At 40.1% G+C, this 18,061-nt stretch overlaps 1 protein-coding gene across 21 annotated transcripts in view; it reads right to left on the reverse strand.

Moving 5' to 3' along the window:
* Positions 1 to 7,668: 7,668 nt before the first annotated feature.
* TNRC6B (trinucleotide repeat containing adaptor 6B) overlaps positions 7,669 to 18,061 on the reverse strand; it is a 134,569-nt gene continuing 124,176 nt past the window's right edge. For 12 of the 21 annotated variants that reach the window (XM_087767830.1, XM_087767831.1, XM_087767829.1 and 9 more), the window contains 7 exons: positions 17,665 to 17,748; positions 15,061 to 15,207; positions 14,730 to 14,825; positions 11,958 to 12,278; positions 11,486 to 11,556; positions 9,475 to 9,614; positions 7,669 to 8,511 (listed from right to left, as the gene is read on the reverse strand). In XM_087767830.1, the coding sequence (XP_087623956.1) occupies positions 8,121 to 8,511; positions 9,475 to 9,614; positions 11,486 to 11,556; positions 11,958 to 12,278; positions 14,730 to 14,825; positions 15,061 to 15,207; positions 17,665 to 17,748 (1,250 nt within the window). In that variant the 3' untranslated portion in view covers positions 7,669 to 8,120. Of the gene's footprint in view, positions 8,512 to 9,474; positions 9,615 to 11,485; positions 11,557 to 11,957; positions 12,279 to 14,729; positions 14,826 to 15,060; positions 15,208 to 17,012; positions 17,081 to 17,664; positions 17,749 to 18,061 lie in introns of those variants that run through there. The other 9 variants (XM_087767844.1, XM_087767841.1, XM_087767834.1 and 6 more) reach the window with 5 other exon arrangements.

The following is an 18,061-nucleotide window of genomic DNA, read 5'->3' on the forward strand; positions in this document are numbered from 1 at the left end:
CAGGGAGCGGGAGGGGAAAGAAAGCACATAATATCATAACCATGTCACTAAAATAGCTATTCTAACAAGCTGTGCAACCTGCTCTTACTGCTCAACAGTAAATGATGAAGAAAATGTTCACTTATGGTTGTGTTTCATCTGAAACAGGAGAAGCTTCCACTTTGTCTCAATTAAAAAAACCAAACAGATTAAAAAAATGAGAAAGTTAGTTCTGCAAATGCAACAACACACACCAATACCCAAGAGAAGGCATGTAGTGCTCAAGAAAACATTTCTTGCTAAGCACTGCCTCCTCGCATTGCGCATCCATGCAAACTTTTCCAGTCTCTTCTCTTCCCCTCTGCCCACCACAGTCAAGAATGTTTGCTGCAAGAATACTTAACGCTGGCTGGCACAATGCATTCTTCCCTTTTTTTTTTTTTTTTTTCTTTTCCCCTGGAGTGCTCTGTATTTTTTTACAGAAAGGCTGTCAGTCAAGTCAAAAAACTCTCACTACAAAGTTAACAGGAGCCCTAACACTGCTAAATGTCACCAGTCCCAACTGTCACACATACAGGGCAAAAATGGCTCTTTGCAGAGGGCACTTGATTTGCTTGAAGCTTGCTTATATAGCACAGGATTCTGGGAGACTTTTAGAGAAAAGAAACCTTTCCTGCATAGCTCGATGAAAAGCAACACGCATGCAAACCGTGGATGCAAACGGACGCTGTCTGCTGCGTGCCACAGATGAAGCTGCATCTTGGCCTGACAATAGTTTTAAAAATAGGCTCCAAACCATCAGGAGCTGTGGTGCTTTTTGTAGCACAGATGAAACCTTAAATCACTTTTCATAAAAGGATTAGAAGCTACAGTTACTACATCACAAAGTTTAAAGTCTCACATAACACCACAAAATAGCTATATTTTAAACAGGACCCTGACTCATTTTTAACAGCAACGTAGACAGACCCTTGAATTCTACTGTAGACAAAGCTCTGCTCAGCGAGTCACTACAAAATGGATCTGTTTCCTACTATCTACTGCAGGGGAACTTTGGTAAAATTCAGCAAACACTGGTATTTACAGTGATGGGACACTTAGCAAAACGTTGTGAGGGACGTGAACTAGCAAGGCTGCTAAAAATCTCCAGTTAGGCTCCTGTCATTTAGCCCAACCAATAACTCTGCTCCAGCGTAATTTTTGCCTTTTGTTTTAGGTTTGGATGTGAATTCAGCACAACAGGGAAAACAGGCTCTGTCTACATCAGGGAAACTTTACGAATTTCTCCCCATTACTGTTAACATCCTTCAGCCACAGGTGGAAGCCTAGTACTGGAGGTGAAGGAAGAGTTTGGGTTTTAGACATCTGTATTTTGATCACGGTGGGAATGACTGATATGATCTAACAGTATCAGTTCCTAATATTGCAAAATAGTAGCAAATAAACCAGAGAACTTAAATGGTATTTTGTGCAAAATCAATTTAGACAAAGCAACAGAATCTGTGTATGTTGTTTCAGACTCGGAACCAAAGTTGCACTTCAACAGCATTTGTTTGGTTGGTTTTAGAATTCATTTCAACTTAAGTTTTCTTGGCATTACTTTCCTGCCCACAAATACATGCATGCATATTTACAATTAAGAAAGCTGCTTCTGCTAGGGGAACCTTACCTCTTCAGAGAGAAAAAACTACCTTTTACTCAACCAGGACTCATACCCTGAGATGCGAACCATCCACCACAAAACCAGCATTTCAATCCACCGGAGAAACCTGGGTGCTAAGGTCACATGATTTACAGTGAGTGTGATATATGCAACAGAGATGTTTGCTGCACTGGAAATACAACAGGTCCTCATCTGCTACCTTGGCCCTGATCCAGCTAAGGCTTACTTACACAAAGAGCCCTTACCCAAGCAGTACTCACTCATTTAACGTCAGTGGGACTAATCAGGATCACTCCTGATTTCCTGGTCCAGCCTTGGCCAAATTTGGCCATCTCAGATACACATACAGTACTCCTCTTAAAGTCAACAGGAAAAAAATATGCACAAACAGAATTAGAAGCCTAAGAGGTAAACATAAGAAAGAAGGAAGAAAAAAAAAAAATCTACAGTACTGTTTGGATGCACTACCAAAACACAGTGGAAGATGTGGCAGCATTTTTAGGAAAAAAGAATGGGGGAGAAATTCTAAGGAATAAATGTTTAGAAATGTCATGGCAGGCAAAAAAAAAAAAAAAAAGAGACCAACTTAATATAGAGGTGGTTATCCCAGCCAGTTTGTTGAAAACATCTTTTTTATATTGCAGAGGAAAAACACACTTGACTTAATATTCTTGCTCATTACACAAGCCACTTAACTTGAAGCAGAATAAAAAACTTGTAAGAAAAACCTGACACCCTGTGATTGGGAAAAAAACCCCAATCAACAAAAAACCCACTCTCAAGACTGCTGGGCAAGCGTCCAGGTAAAAGCATAAAAACACTGGGAAAAGATGGCAAGTATTCCTAAGTACATGGTATTAAAACTGCTTTCCAAAGTAAACGTCAGAGGTCTCAACACACGTTTCTGAGCTGTACCCCACCTTTTTTTTTTTTTTTTTTTTTTGCTTGCTAGACTGTGTTGTCACTGCTAAAGTGAAATACTCAAATGGATCAAAGAATTATCAAACCCATTAAAACCCGGTCAGCTTGATACACACTGAAGGGCGGGGTAAGCAAATTGGCTGGTAAATAATGGATACTTGCTTAGAAGACTGCTAAAATGGATTTTTTTTTTTCATGAATTAAGCACTGAAGGATTCAAAACCAGGAAGAAAAAAAGAACAGGAATGCTAAAAACCACCTGTAAAGTACGTATATATTTAAACTGTATAACCTGGAGAACCAAAAACAAGAACAAAATGATAAACAGAGTTCTCCTTATCACTCGAGATAGTAAAAAGTGTTTTTCAGTGAAAGATGTTATGTTTGATTTTTATCTGGAAAGAGATGCCCATAATCTAGTCGAAGATGTGCTTTCCCCAGCCTCTTTTCCCTACCTTCTTTGTCATTATGTTTAAACAAGATGCTGCCACTGATTCCCTCCCTGGAACAGTTTTGTAAAAGCCCAGAAGTAACCTAACATCAATTCCTGCTGACTTTTCGCTGTTATGAGCTCAAATGGTAGCAGAATATTTACAACATTAAGCGATGGTTGTCCCCAGAAGATGAGTCTGGTTAGCAAAATGCTCAGAAATCACTTGCGATGGTTAGGAGTGCCATGACTTAGCCATACTAGCAACATCATGATTAGCTACATATAATTTGGAGAGGAACAGAACTGTCAACTGTAGTTGGAAAATAGTAAGATTAATGTGGCTTCAACAATTTAGTAAAACTATCACCGAGGAGACAGTCACTAACGTTTGCAGCCCTGCACATTTAGAGAAAGGAGGAGCAGACTGTTGCACTACAATAGATTTGGACCCAGCAGACTGCTGAAACTGCAGACTGCCAACCCTTCAGCAGTCAGTCACAACCCACTTCCAAGTGACTGTCAAGTTCCTGGGCTCTTTTTGACTAAATCCTACAATTTCCTCTCTTTTAGGACACTGCTGATTTGATAAAACACAGCCTCTGGCAAAGCACTCAAATTTCCTCCATAAAATAAAAAAAATAAAATAAAATAAAATCCCAAACTCCCTAAGTAAACCCTCCTCTACTGGCCCATGACAGGATTTTTTTTAAAAGGGCATTATTATTACTATAAATGCATTCTTTTCAAGACACACGTATACACTCAGATGTACACGCAGCGCAACATGAAAACACTGGGCAACTGATAGGAGAAGGACAGGAATTTGGCATGTGATTTTTTTTTTTTAAATAATATCAAGTTATCTCAACTACTGTTACGTAACTGCTTATGCAGCATGCTCTTTTTCCTTAAGAACAGATATATTTATTTCCATGAAGTGGCTATACTGCCTCACACTTTGCCTTGTCTTCCCTCCCTTCCCCTACTGTAGGGCATGTGGGTGCATGTAGAAAGGCACTAACGCGGTTTTTGTGGTTTAAGCCGAGCCGTTTCAGGCAGAGTAAGCCCCTGACCCTTAGAGCTGGGAGAAGCTGGCCATCCCAATACCAAACTCTGAAGTTCACGAGTGTAAGCCCTGACAGCCAGCATTAACAGGGTGAACAGGAGAGTTTAACAGCTATTCCCCTCATATAAAACAAAACAGAAAGACTGGGAGGTGGGGTGGGTGAAGAAAAGCAAGCAGCAAATCTCCAAGCGGGGAATAAAACTGACCAAATAGCTGAAAACAGGAAAGTTGATTTCTAATGTACGTATTACTGGAGTTTTTCCATAGTCTCTCCTTTTTCTGTACTGAAAAAGGCAGGATAATAAAACTACTTCATTATTGGGTATTCTGTCAGCACTGGTTTGCTTTAGCACTACTTAAAAGTGGTTTAAAGAAGCACCATGATGTATTTTCTGCTAGTCGTCCTAACTGAGGACTCTTTCAGTTAAACTATACTGCATTTTCATTAGGTTTATAGTTTCACTTTGCTTTTAAAAAGGTGCTTGGAAGAATATTTTTGTTTCATTTCAATTGAGAGGGAACAAAGTGAGATTTCCATTCACACACTTCTCTTCTCCATGCAACTGCACACGTCTGCATGAGTAACAAAGCACTATAAATGATAACCCTTCTTCTCCCACAACTTGTTTAAGATTACAATGAATTTCTGTTGCTGATAGAGAAGTTTTCTTAATGTATTTTAATTTATACAGCCTTTAAAATTCTTGATCCCCCGCTTGACAGTAACATTTGGAGATTTTTTTTCTTTTTTTCTTTTTCTTTTTATTTATTTTTTTTTTAGCATTTTTATTTTAAAGTAAAAACTTTCAAACATTTTGAAGATTCAGGAACTTGTAAAAGTTTATCAACAAGAAACAGCCATCTATCTAGGATAAGATAAGGTTAAATAAACCATCTTCAAAAAACTGGCTTCCTACCCTAGAATTCCTGAGAATGCTTGCAAATTTAAAGCAGGAAAATAAAATGTTAAAATAAAAACAAAAACACTGTTAAATGCTCCCAGAGTTAGTCTTCATCTAAAATATATATATGCACTTTTTGGTCTTTTTTTTTTTTTGTACGTTTTAATTTTTTTCCCTTTAAGCTTACAATGGAAGAACAATTTAGCTTTTCTTTTTAAATATTTCAAATCCCTCATTATGTCTTGTAAACAAGAGGGGCTCTAGCACCCGGCTTTCACCGTAGTATCGCAATGAACTCAACTAGCCCAAAGTGCAGGAAAAGGGACCTTAGGGCAGGTTGGGAGAGAGAAGTGAGGGTGGAACACAGCAATGAACCAGCATGTATATAGCAAATCATGTGACAGAACGGAGACTGGCTTACTCAGGCCAAAGGTGCTTCGCTAGGAAGTACTGCTGGCACAGGACTTTTAAGAACCTGCTCTGCGTGTCCGAGTGCGGCTGGTCTTCAAGCAGGGACTAGCAGAAACAAAGCTTTATGGATGTGTGCACGCGAGGGGCACTAGCTAGCAGGAGCTGGAAGAGAGCATTTTGTTTCTTTGTGCGTGGTGGGATGAATGAAGGAGGAGACACGATAGAAAAGTATATTCTGAAGGGGCCAGAGTATGCTGCACACTCCAGTTTACTAAACAAATACAAACCTACTCGTACTTTTTGTCACGTAACACTTTGCATACAAATCTACAGGCATGTGTATATGCAGCATTTCCCTCAGTCTTCCTTGTGACATTGGGTTTACATAGAAAGGGCGAATTAAAAAAAGCCACGCAACTCCCTAGCCCTTCCCTCCCACCCCCAGCACGCAGGCATACACACAAACACGTGCGCGCGTGCGCACACACACACACACACACATACCCCTACATTACTTGAATCTGCTTTCGCTTCTCCCCACCCAACCCATGCTTAGAGTTAAATGTATGAGAGAGACATTGTCGTATCCTTCAATGAAAACGCTGAAGAAAGAGACTCCCCTATCCTACCCCCCAGGTAATAAAGCCTGAGCGCTGCTCCCGCTGAGGGCTGGAATGGACAGGTATGTGCTGGTAAAGAATGTCGGCACTTTGTTAGACAGTGTAACAGCTGGACACCACCACATGGAAGTCCTAGCACTTACAAAACAAGTACCGGCATCTCTCTTCCCTCTCCCTCCCTCCCCCCCACCCCGACTTCCCGCTTTGTGTCAAGGGATGTTCCTTCAAGTCTGCTACACCTCTTTTCACAACAACAGGTCTTAAAAGTTTTGTTCCCAGCGCACACGTGCACGCACACACTGGCTATCACTGTGGATTATAGGTCACCCCTATCCTGCCCAGAGTACTACTACACTGATGCTAAAAAAACCCCAAACCTTTCCTTAAATACAGAAATTAAAAAGCAACAGTACAGAAAAAGTAAAAACAAAAAACAAAAAGGTGCAATACTTTTTTAAAAAAAAAGTCTTTGCTAGTTATATACCTCCCTAAGCAAAACCACGTACACAGGAAAAAACACAACACAGAGAAACAAAAGGAAACATTTGAAGTACACACTGGTTTAAGAACATTCGTAAGTAAACGTTTCTGTCAGTGATGGTCTGGCGCTGTAATACACCAAGGCCTGGCACAGGTAACGCTCACCATGAAGGACGCAGAAAGGAGTTAGCTGCATGTGCTTTCAGGAGATGAGGCAGGCCGGCCAGCAATTTGCTGACACCATTTAGTTTTTGTCAGTTTTAATACAAGCAGTAAATCAATTAAAAGGCTAATTTGGTTGGGCTGGACATCCGAGATTTTGACGGATTCTTCAAGGATGAGTATGGGTGCCTATTTATAGGTTTGGGGGAGAAAAGAAACACACTTTTTTTTTTTTTTTAAAAGGTACTGAAGCTTGTGAGAGACTGAATAAGAACATTTGTCTTAGCCGCACAAAAAATGGCAATGTCTTCTTTCCTCCTCTTTTCCCCTCAATGGAAGAAAAAAAATGGCTTGCATTCTATAACAAACATTCTAGGGTTCACTCAGTACAAAAACCCCACATGCAGACATAAATAAATAAATACACTGCTACTCAAAAGACAACATTAGCTCCCCTCTCACCAAATCCTTTGGATATGGCAGTGTTCTGCTCTACCACAGGGTTAGAACGAGGGCTAGGAAGCAACTACCCACTCAATATGATCTGCAGACTTCAGATAGCACCCTGCTAAAATGAATTTAAAAAAACCTACTGACAAATTTTAATCCAGCCCAACTGGATTCTGCTTCAGCCACAGGGACTCCACCATGCCTGTCTTGTTTTCAGAATCAAGACATGCAGATGGCCAGCCACCCCGTAGACCATCAGCAATGCAGCGTTTCAAGATTATATATATAGAGAAAAAAATGCACACACACGAACATGTGCACACGCACTCACACAGAAACAAGCACACGTGGGCAGTTACATGTGCCAGAACACACTGGTACTTATCGACCAGCCAATCACAAAGTGTTGGTTTTTTTGTTTTGTTTGTTGGTTTTTTTTTGTTTTGTGGGTTTTTTTGTGGTTTTTTTCTTTAATTTTTTAAATTTTTTTTTAAGTTTTTTTTGTTTTTAAAGTGAGGCTCCGTCAAGTCTTCCCCTCCCCCCCGCCCCTTTTTTCTTTTGAACCCCTCCCCTACCCCAGCCCAACATGGTAGACCTAAGGACGGAAACACACCCAGTGCAAACAAAGTTAAAAAGCTATTTTTTCAGTATATATGTTTCTTAGCAACAACTTCCGTATAACATGAAAAAGTGAAAAACTAGAAACTAATTTTTTTAATTTTTTGTGTTTAAATTTAAATGGTATGTGTACTTGCTTCACATTGTCTTTCTAAGTTGGCGTTCATGATTCAAGTATTTCAAGAGTGATATGTTCTCTTTTTGGATTCATATTCCAAACGAAAAAACTGAAGTTATATAAGGGAGGCAACTATGTGCTCAGACAGTCTGTCAATGACCCACCTTTTTTTCTCTCTCCGTTTTCTTTTTTCCTTTTATAAATGTATTTATTGCAAGTTGAAAAAAACGAAAAGGTCAAGTTAGTGCTGCTGCTGTTCCAAAAAAGGTCACGAGGTCAGAGTTGAAAGTTCTAAGTTCAGATTGAATCCGACCCTCCTCCCAGAAGGTCTCCAGGTAGTAAGGGAGCAGGGCTGCCCATTCTGTGTGGATCCTCTACGCTTGGGACCCCCCACAAGCTTGAAGAATAGTTTGGGGGCCCCCACAACGAAGCGCCAGTGAGATCACCCCCACTGCTGCCGCCGCCGCCACCACTGCTCCACTGCCCAAGCCCTGTTGACCCACCAAAGAGATTCAAAGCAGGTCCAACTGGATCTGTCTGGTTCTGTCCTGTCTCCAGGGACTGCCAGCCTGCTGTGGGTGCACTTGGGGTTGCTGCAGGTGTAGGGGGCTGAGCTTGTGCCAGAAAGCGACTAACCTCTTCATCTGTGGCAAACTCAGCCAGGATGGTAGTGTTTCCCAACACGCACCTAGAAGACAAGATACATGAAAAAAAAAAAAAAAATTAGAGCCAGAAAGTAATGGCAAGGCATTCAGAAGGCATGGAAACAACATTATTAAGTGCCCAAACCAAAGCAGGTATCAGCTTGCCACAACGGAGTGAGCACAGAAAACTTTAGCTGTTCTTGACAGTGAAACTGACTCAAAGGACAGGAACTTCCATTTTGTAAGGGGGGAAAAAAAAAACAAGAAACCAAACCAACCAGCCCCCTTCCCCCAACATTCAGTTATGCCTGCCTGCAACAAAACCCTTCTAAATTTAAACTGAGGTCCTGAACATTAACACCAAGAGCGACAGAAGTGCCTATACAGTGTAGCTACAATGGTAAATGCACATATGCCACCTTTCAAACAAAACAGAGGAAGAATAGGTTAAAAGCCTGTGAAATTCAGGATAAGATTAGTATAGTTCAAAAGTTTTCACTGAGTTTAATGGCTTACACCACCCCCCGCCCCCCCCAAGATTTTTGTCTCAAAACCTCTCACATTTTCAAAACATACCAGAGCCACAGTCAGTTCCAAAAAGCTTAAGAACAGGAAACCTAAGATCCACAGCTTTTCAAGCAAGCTATTTCAGGTGTATCTCAAAACTATAGCAGATTCCCACACATTTGGGTTACGCATTTAAGAATGATTTTCATCTGAAAAAATTCACGAGCTTTTATAAAATGGCCAAAATTGTACAGTAAGGTGCATACTGGTCACAGTTCCATCCTATTTGCACCTTTTTAGTTCTGTATGTGCCAGTTTGTGCGAGCAATTACAGTAACACAAACAGAAGGCATCTTTGTTTCTCTTCTTCTTCTGTCCATGAAGGAAAGATTCTCTTCCAACCATGATACTTGAAACGACTTTCCAAAGCATAGCACTGGACAGACCTTTTGTGTTCATGATTAACGTAGTAACTGAGAACGGACACGGGGATTGCTTACATGTGCAGTGCAGTCTGGGCCTTGGCCGCCTCCTGTTTGGTGTTATATCGGATAAGGGCGGTGCCCTGGGTCAGGTTCAGATGGAATGTCAGCAGTGGGCCATGCTGCATGCAGATCGTCCTCAAGGTTGACCCATCAATCTGAGGAAGAACAGCCAGGACAAAACAGATGTTGGTAACTGTTTCTCCAAATGAACTTCAAGCCTAACTTGTCTCAGTAATTAAAAGATAATCTGCTCTCAGAAAGGAAAATGGGTGAAAGCAGTGGGAAGTAGGCAAAGGTGACAGGATTTAATTTTCAAATGGAATCAGTATGCCTTGACTTCTCACAATTACAATGGCTTTGCTTTATGGAATAATCTGACTTCTCTTTCCTGCTCACTTGTAGCTTGAGTCCTGTTTTCCCCGTCTCACCGAGTTTCTTAAATTGTCACTATCCTCATGTTGGCATGTTTTCCAGTAATTATATACAACTTGTACTTTCTCACCATCTTCAGCCACTAGGATTTGTACCAAAGGAACCAGAATTTGTTAGTCTCCAGCACTCTGATTTCAGTAGAATTTAGATCAATCAGTATTTAAAAGTTCTTTGCAAAACTGGAAATGCCACCTCTACAATGAGGGTTTTTTTAAAATTTATTTTGGTGCGTTTTTGTCTTTGTGCTTTATGAAACAGTAAGTCACAAAAACAGTCAGTGATCTTTCTGCCAAACCCAGCAATGTTCATTCCTCCTGAACTAATGTTTTCGCAGCAGTTGTTGCCCGCATTCCTTCTGCAGCAGCAACAGCTTGTTACTTACCTCCAGTAACTGCTGTTCTCCAAGGTGTTCTGTACAGACAGATTCCATTCCTGGTATGCCACAGAACATGCACACACGAATGGGATCCATATGTGCAGATACTTAAGGAAGTGCTACTTTCTTCCTTCTCCCTTCCCCCCCATTATATAATACAACCTCAAATGAGGGAAAAGGAAGTTGTGCATGGGTACAAATATGGACAAAGTTAAAATAGAGAAACTTGAAATGAAGATACTGTCCCTGAATCCACCTTAACCTTTACGCTTCCTTCTCTCTATTGTCCTGACCCACAACGAATAAGAGGAGTTATGGAAGAGACAATGATAACCTGCTTCTTTCTCTTTTCTATTAACTTAAATGCCTCCAAAATATATTCTTCTTCCATTAAATGACTCCTAAAGCAGTATTAAACTACCTTGCACAAGGGAGCCTTAGAACTGTGCCTCTTCATCACGCCACTGCTGTTTCCTTCACATCAAGGAAAATAGTATTTTCTATTAAAGCAGCACGGTTTGCCATTTTGGGTGATCTGAAGGAGCCCTTAGTCCTTCCTTTCACGTTGATGTTTTCTTAGACTGTAGTAGAAGCATGGTAAATTATCCTGCTGAACAGGGGGCTCTCTGTCTAGACCTCAGGGCGCTGCTGATAATCATATAGGCTTTTCCTAAGCCTTGAATACAGATTAATTGGGATTGCTGAAACCAGGATCTCCACATAATTCGCTCTGAATGGAAGGCAAACTCTGAGAATGCTTGCAGGAATAACCTAACTAGACTGTTCTTGGCAGGAGTGCTGGAAACATTCTGTGGTTTCACTATGGAAACACCAAAGTGAAAACTGGCAGCTACACCAGCTTTCTTATTGACAACATCCCAAAGAACAGTCTCTTTAACAGCTGTATAAACCATTCCACGTTATGGTCATGCAACTTATCTTCACTTCTAAGAAAAATCTTTCTGTTCCAGTAATTTTTTTTGAAACTCTAGGTAATGGAAGGTTATGACAGTTATGTAGCAAAAACTGAACACCTAAAAGTTAGCTGAAGAGATTACAATAGAAAAACCAATCAGACTGCAGCCAAGTTTAGTAGAAACACATCTTACTGACAAACCTGATGTTGTTAAATTTTATTCAAAGAGAAACAACTGAAGAATACGCAAATCTGTATCTCGGTAAAGCAAACAAGTTCTCAGAGACAACAACAAAAAATACCTGCGGAGTGAGATTGTGAAGAACCAGCCAGTAGCTAGGACGAACTGAGCCACCATCACTCCAAGTAGATGCTGCAAATTAGAAGACAGAGCAATCAAGACAGATTTGATACAAAGAAAACCATTTTTCTTTGCAGTCAGATGTTTCAATCTCAGACAAATTTAGCGTTATCAGCCCTGCTAACAAATGTAGTCTAACCTTCAGCCTTGAAAACAAAACCACATCTTTCCTCACATTTCATATCAAGATTCACTTTTTACTAGACTTTATCTTCAAGGAGTTTCCCACCCACAGAAAGCATCTAGTCTTGAAAGGCCCCATGCAGTAGGTATTCCCTCCTGGCAGCTCCCAGCCCTATTCGCTTATCCCCTGCAGCAGGACTTGGGATTCCACACACCACACCCACCAACCTCTCACCCCAATTACTGACAGCAAATTTCCATTTCAAGAAGGAACTTTTTTTTCCTTTTACCAGACAACTGCAACTTTCTTTCCTCCAAACCATTAGTGCTGTAAAACGTACACTCCTCAGGTCTGATCAATGGTGCTATCAGTTGATTCTTCTCACCAGAGGCAAGCCTTGAGTCCTGTGCCCCCCAGCCCCTGACCGATCGGGATGCTGTGCTGTTCCATGGAGATGATGGTTTGGGGTTGGTCAGGCCAGGAGGTGGGCGGGGCAGCCCTGTAGTGTTCCTTGAGGAAATATGGTTTTTCCACATCTTGTTGGAGAGATGAGTGGGATTGTGTCCTATGGGATCTGGGGACCATGTTGATTTGTAATCACTGAATTTTGCTAGAAGATTAAATAAATTGTACATATTAGAAAAACTTGAGATTCAACTAGCCTTTAACTGTACTATCACTGTAAAGCCTTTGACTGCATTTATATCAGAGACAAGCACAAAACACAGAACCATACAACAGTTAATTTACCACACCAAAAAAAGCCATGCTACATGTAGGTTAATCTTAGCTGACAAAAAAAAAATCCCTAGATCATTTATGATAATGTAACCTGTCACAGTATGTTCAATTATTAATACGATGAACAGCAACTTTTATGTCCGCACTGTATTTCATTTGAGAATTTCTTACAACTTTGGGCACTGCTGACCTTCAATGAATCTGAGCCTTCTTCACTCCATAAACTTGCAGAGAAGTGACATAAGTATTTACCACTCTTGGTCTACGAACCTAATGATACCTCCTAAAGATGTCCTCCTATAAGATCAAAGCTTTCTCATGAATCACAGATTTCATAGAGAGTTGACACAACGGTAACACGTAAAGAAGGCCACTCAGCTGTGTGACAGCTGCACTTTTAAACAATCTTCATAGCGCATATTCCTTTTTTTACTAGAAAGCATTACCAAATGCCTGTTAGGAGAAGTTAAGACCAATAGTGGATATCCCTAACACATTTCAAGACTTCTTTATATAAAGTCCAATAAAAGAGAAAAATTAACACACTCCCCAAAACATCGCTATTGGTCATGAATATTTAGGAGCTCTTCCTAAACCAGTTTTCCTTAAGAAGGTAGACCGTAAATTCTCCTACACCTTCTGACACCAAGGGACATTTATCAAACCAAAAGTCAAAATTGCTCGAATAATTTCTTTTTTCCTTGTTCTGTAATGAGAACCAGTGAACACAGACAGACCAATCCAGGGGAAGAGGCACTTGTGTCATGAATTATCATAATTGGAACTCGTGTGTGTGTGTGCGCGCGCGCGCAAATGTAGGTATTAAGCTATTCACTAACAAAAGGTAGTAAATTACTTACTTGAAACAAAGGGTAAAAATCCAGGTTTACAATATGTCAGGGTGTCACAAATAATACACGTGGGAATCAAGACCATAAAGCTTTCAGCAAATAAAAGTGTGCTTCATTTTACAGTGGGATCAGTATATTTCCACGACAGAGTAACTGTCAATAGCAAGCAGGTTTCAAGCACTAACCTATGAAAGTATATGAAAATGCTTAAAAACCTGCTTTCACTAGACTTGGTTTGTTTTACAGATATGTGAATTCTAAATCCCTAATTCAGATGACCTGCCTTCTCGCTGTAAAATGCTGGTGTGTGTAGCTTAACAAGATGAGCAGAAGATGGTATGTGTGCCAGGCAATGGTCTAGTTTCCTCCATTCAGCTATGACTTCAATCAGTTTTTATCTCTTGGGTCTTTCTTATGTGCTAGACAAAAATTAAGCAGAGGTAAGAAGCTGATACATGTCATTCCTTTCCCCAGGCTATGAAAGAGAAATGTATTATGTCATTGGAATGCTGCATACACAGATATTGCTTCAAACCAAAGTCACCCCACAAACTGGCAGCAGGAACACTGGTTTTTTTGAGGGCTAAATAGGATTTTCAACACATTTTGTGAAGACGCTGAGATAACATATGTACACAGCTTTTATTCAGTAAGATACAAAACCCATGAAGTTTGGGCCAGATGCAGCTCTCAGCTACGTTCATCACTTCTGCTATTTACACACAATTCTTCAGTTTTAAGTAGTTGTCAAGACAATGATGTCTCAAGAGAAAACTCTGGCATTTGTAAGAAGTTCAAAATCCAAATGGTTTGTCTGAAGCAAGTATTTCCAGCATCCTTCTCAGAAGTGCGTACAGAGACCATTTGTCACAAAAAAAACTTTGGAGACCTTCTTACCAAGGATCTCAGGCAGATATCTAAATTACTATTTACAGGACAACCATTAAAAGCCAGAGAACTAAAAGCCCTCTCTCTCTTCAGGTTTCAGGGAATGATGAGTGCTAAAAAAGGTGAGGCAAAAATATTCCCTTCACAGCACTCCAATATTCTAAAGTTAAAATTAATAAAATCACTCACCTTATTACTCAAATTCCTTAACTCATACATACATGAGCAGGTAAGCTGAAAAAAATTACGACAGTCCCCCAACCCCTTACACGTGTCAACAGACTCTGCATGTGCTGGTGTTTTTTTTTTCCTCCTTTTGCATCTGCTGCACTGCTACCTTGTTCTTTAACTTGCATAACTAAGAATTTTGTTTTGGGGGTAGGAGGAATGGCAGAGGATTTTAGCCTAGTTTTTAAAGCAACTACAACAGAGTATTCTATCGTCAGGAGGAAAACTATCTGATTAGTCACTCAAACCTCCAAGCTTCCTCAGAAATTACTGAAAGACAAGTGGAACAAGAATGAGGAACTAGCAAGTAAGTGGAAAATGCTTTGTCCAGGTAAGTTTTGGAGCCTCCATACCTGAAGTGCTATGAACGTTGGTGAAGGAATTGTCAGAGGCACTGTAGGGCCAGGCACCAGGTGAAGGCAGCGAGGTGTTGAGGGAAGAATTAGACCCTATCAAAGGGAAAAGGAGAGAGAAAGAGAAGAGTAGGCCAATTTCATAGAGTTTCTGTAATATAGTTAAACCTCAAGAGAGCCACAATTTGTACCAATGCTGAGCTTTTATGCACATATGCTTCCTTTTTAGTCAAATGCAATAGATCATTACCCTGTTATGACAGGAACATCAGAATATTCTCAAATATCAGAACAATTTAAATAATCACATACCAGTTGTTCACTGTTTTACCTGTGGTGTTGTCCCGCAGAAGTTGGTGATCTGTATCTACAATGGGAGATGTGGCTGTCCCCCCCAGCACACTTCCAGGGGTCACATAGGGGTCAGATTCAGGGTCAATGTTTTGTATACCTTTCCATGGCACTCCTGGTTGGAACTCTGGGACAGGAAGGAAAAAGGAATTAGATGTAAACAGGGCAATGTCATTTACTGGAAGTAACTGTTGAAGATATTTAGGAGGGTAAATAATTGTCTTCTACACTGTTCCTCAGAAAAATCAGACTTTTCTTAGTTAAAAATCTGTTTCATGTTCCTTTTTTCATATATTCCATGGCACCATCTCTATTGTCTGAATACAAGTCTACACTACAAAAAAGTGGTGCAAGTGCATACGGTATTCCTTTGACTATTCCTGTTTTACTACATTCATATGAGGCTTCAATAGTTTCAGCCTTCCTTAACACACTATATATTTTTTTAAGATATGTAAGATTAGATTCTGCACACATACTTTGTGTGTGTGCAGAAGCTTTTCTCAAGGAAAGGCTACTTACCTTAAGAGTTTGTAAACACAACATTTGACACTTTACACTGTAGGTACACACACACTTTACACATTACCTATCAATATTGAGGTAATGCTAAAGTGAGATGCCTGTGGTGAAAGCAATGTATATACTCATTGACGTTCTTCATGGTTCACAATGAGAGGGAATATACTTATCATGCTTTAGTTTCCTTTCAACTATAGTTCCAGGCATGCCAGATTTTTTAAGACAAGAGGATGAGTTATATAAAGTATGAACATACAAAAACTCCGGTTACTGTAAGAAAGATCAGTAACTTGGTTCCTTCTCTGAGTAGATGTTCAAAGAATAAAGTGCTGTGGTCAATTCTGGAAGCAGTGATAAGAAAGTAACACTGCCAAACACAAAAACACGTAAAGAAGCTTCAGATACTATGTGACAACTTGGGTAAGTGTGAAAAGAGTGCCAAGGTGGCAGATTCATCCCTTGTAGATACAAGTCCAGGATATGGAATGATACCTTTATTCCCCACATGAAGTTTTGAAGTAATTAGTGACAGAATATTTGAGTGTAATTAAAAATCCATGATTAAAAGTGGGATCCAGGATGTGCTCTCCGAAATGAAACCATGTAGGGTGAATCTGGCATGGAAGGGTTCAGAATTTCAGTCACCTTTGTAATGAAGAAGCAGTCAAGACCATGACTTTCATAGACAAATACAGAAGAAAAATGTGGTAGTGCTGGTTCAAACAGTTGGCACAGCAAGGGTAGTATTACATTATGATAATGCACTGGCAGGAGAATCTCAGAGAAGAAACAAGAAATGCCCCACTGGGTCAGCGCTGTGGTCCATCTAGCCCAGTATTCTGCTAACAGTTGTAGAAGAGATACCATTTAGGGACAGAACACAAACCTGGTCACTACCTGTACGCTACTGCCCTCACACTCTCCCAGCATCCATAGTCCTTCTATCTAGGATGTCAGAAATACCCTCTATCTGCTAGCACCTGCTTGTGAAACTTTTTCCATCAGTTTATCTAATCACTGTTTCAATTGGCTAGTACCATCTGTCTCCAGAAGCTCTAAAAGCAACACATTCCTGAAGTTCACCACTCCTGATAGGAAAAAAAAAAAAAAAAAAAAGCTCTTATTGATTTAAAATTTATATCCAGCATTTGCACCATGGTTCTAGTGTTGCAGGATTCACAGAATTACAATTCTGCATTTCTCATCCACTGTCTTCATGATTTTGTAAACCTCAGTCACATCTCCCAGTCTTTAGTAGCTCAACAAAATAATCTAGGGTACCAGGTATCAACATTTCTAACAGTATGACCAATCAGCACCGCATCAAGGAAGGAATCTGCTCAGCTACTGCCAAAATAGTGCAATCCCCTGACAAACAGGGCCACCTTACACTTAAGGAACAAGCAAGGCAGCTCTTGGGCCTAGTCACAAGACCTTCTCTGTTCCGAGATAAAGAATCCATGAACCTAGGTTCGGACCTGGAAATCAGAAGTTGTTTTGGGAAAAAAAAAAAAAAAAAAGAAAAAAAAAAGGAGGATAAGTCCAAGTCTTGCCTTTGTAAAGATTTCTGAGAATTGGTGAGACTGAAAATTAAGTGCATAGTAAGCTCTCATCAAAAGGTAAAGAATATTCAAACAAGACTCCAAAGATCAGGCGTATTGCATATAAACACATTCACTCATCAATATAATCCTGGTCTGGAGAAGAGTTTTCCTTGAACTTCAGCATATTGACAAATTTCAAAACTATCCTTTGGGACTGACAGTTATTTTCATGCACATTCACCAACTCTCCCTGAAGATACGCTCTTTTATTTCTAGATTAAGCAAAGAAAACATGAAGTGCATTTCTCCACTGATATTTGAAAGGTCCTCCCAAAAAGTTCAAACATAAGATTATTAGGAAAACCATGACAGACACATTCAGGCCAGTTTGCCTGGAGTATATGACTGAACTGCTCCTGAATGGGAAAAATCACAGTCTACTATTACCTAGGTATGCAAGTCCGTGTGACATAACCAAAAGATATAGTTCTCACCAATGCAGCAAAACTTGCTCTCACCTCCAGCTGTGATATCAGTTTGATTGGGCATCACTTCATTTATCTTTGTGCTGAACAATACTGCTCTCTTGAACGGCAGAATTTCTGCAGCAGATGGCATTTAGGAGGAAAACGTGAAAGGTGCAGTCAGGGTGAATGCTGAGCGACCAGTGTATTCATTCAAAGGAAAAACGCACCCATTTCAAGAGGTTCTCTCTTGGAAACTCATTTTCATTAACAACTTAAATTTCCAACACTAGGAAGAAAAATTATATCTCCACGCCAGGAACTGACAGTGGGCCTCACCTACAAGTTTGCAGAGAAAAAGGACCTACAGTGTAAAATCATTTGGGATCTTTACTCTTCGTCAGGGTCGTTGATCAGGTGGATCATGATTTCAGCTAAGTTTTCCTTCTCA

The sequence above is a fragment of the Nipponia nippon genome, unplaced genomic scaffold (assembly GCF_047370975.1).
Source record: "Nipponia nippon isolate SJK-2023a ecotype South Korea unplaced genomic scaffold, ASM4737097v1 scaffold_3, whole genome shotgun sequence".
Taxonomy (NCBI): domain Eukaryota; kingdom Metazoa; phylum Chordata; class Aves; order Pelecaniformes; family Threskiornithidae; genus Nipponia; species Nipponia nippon.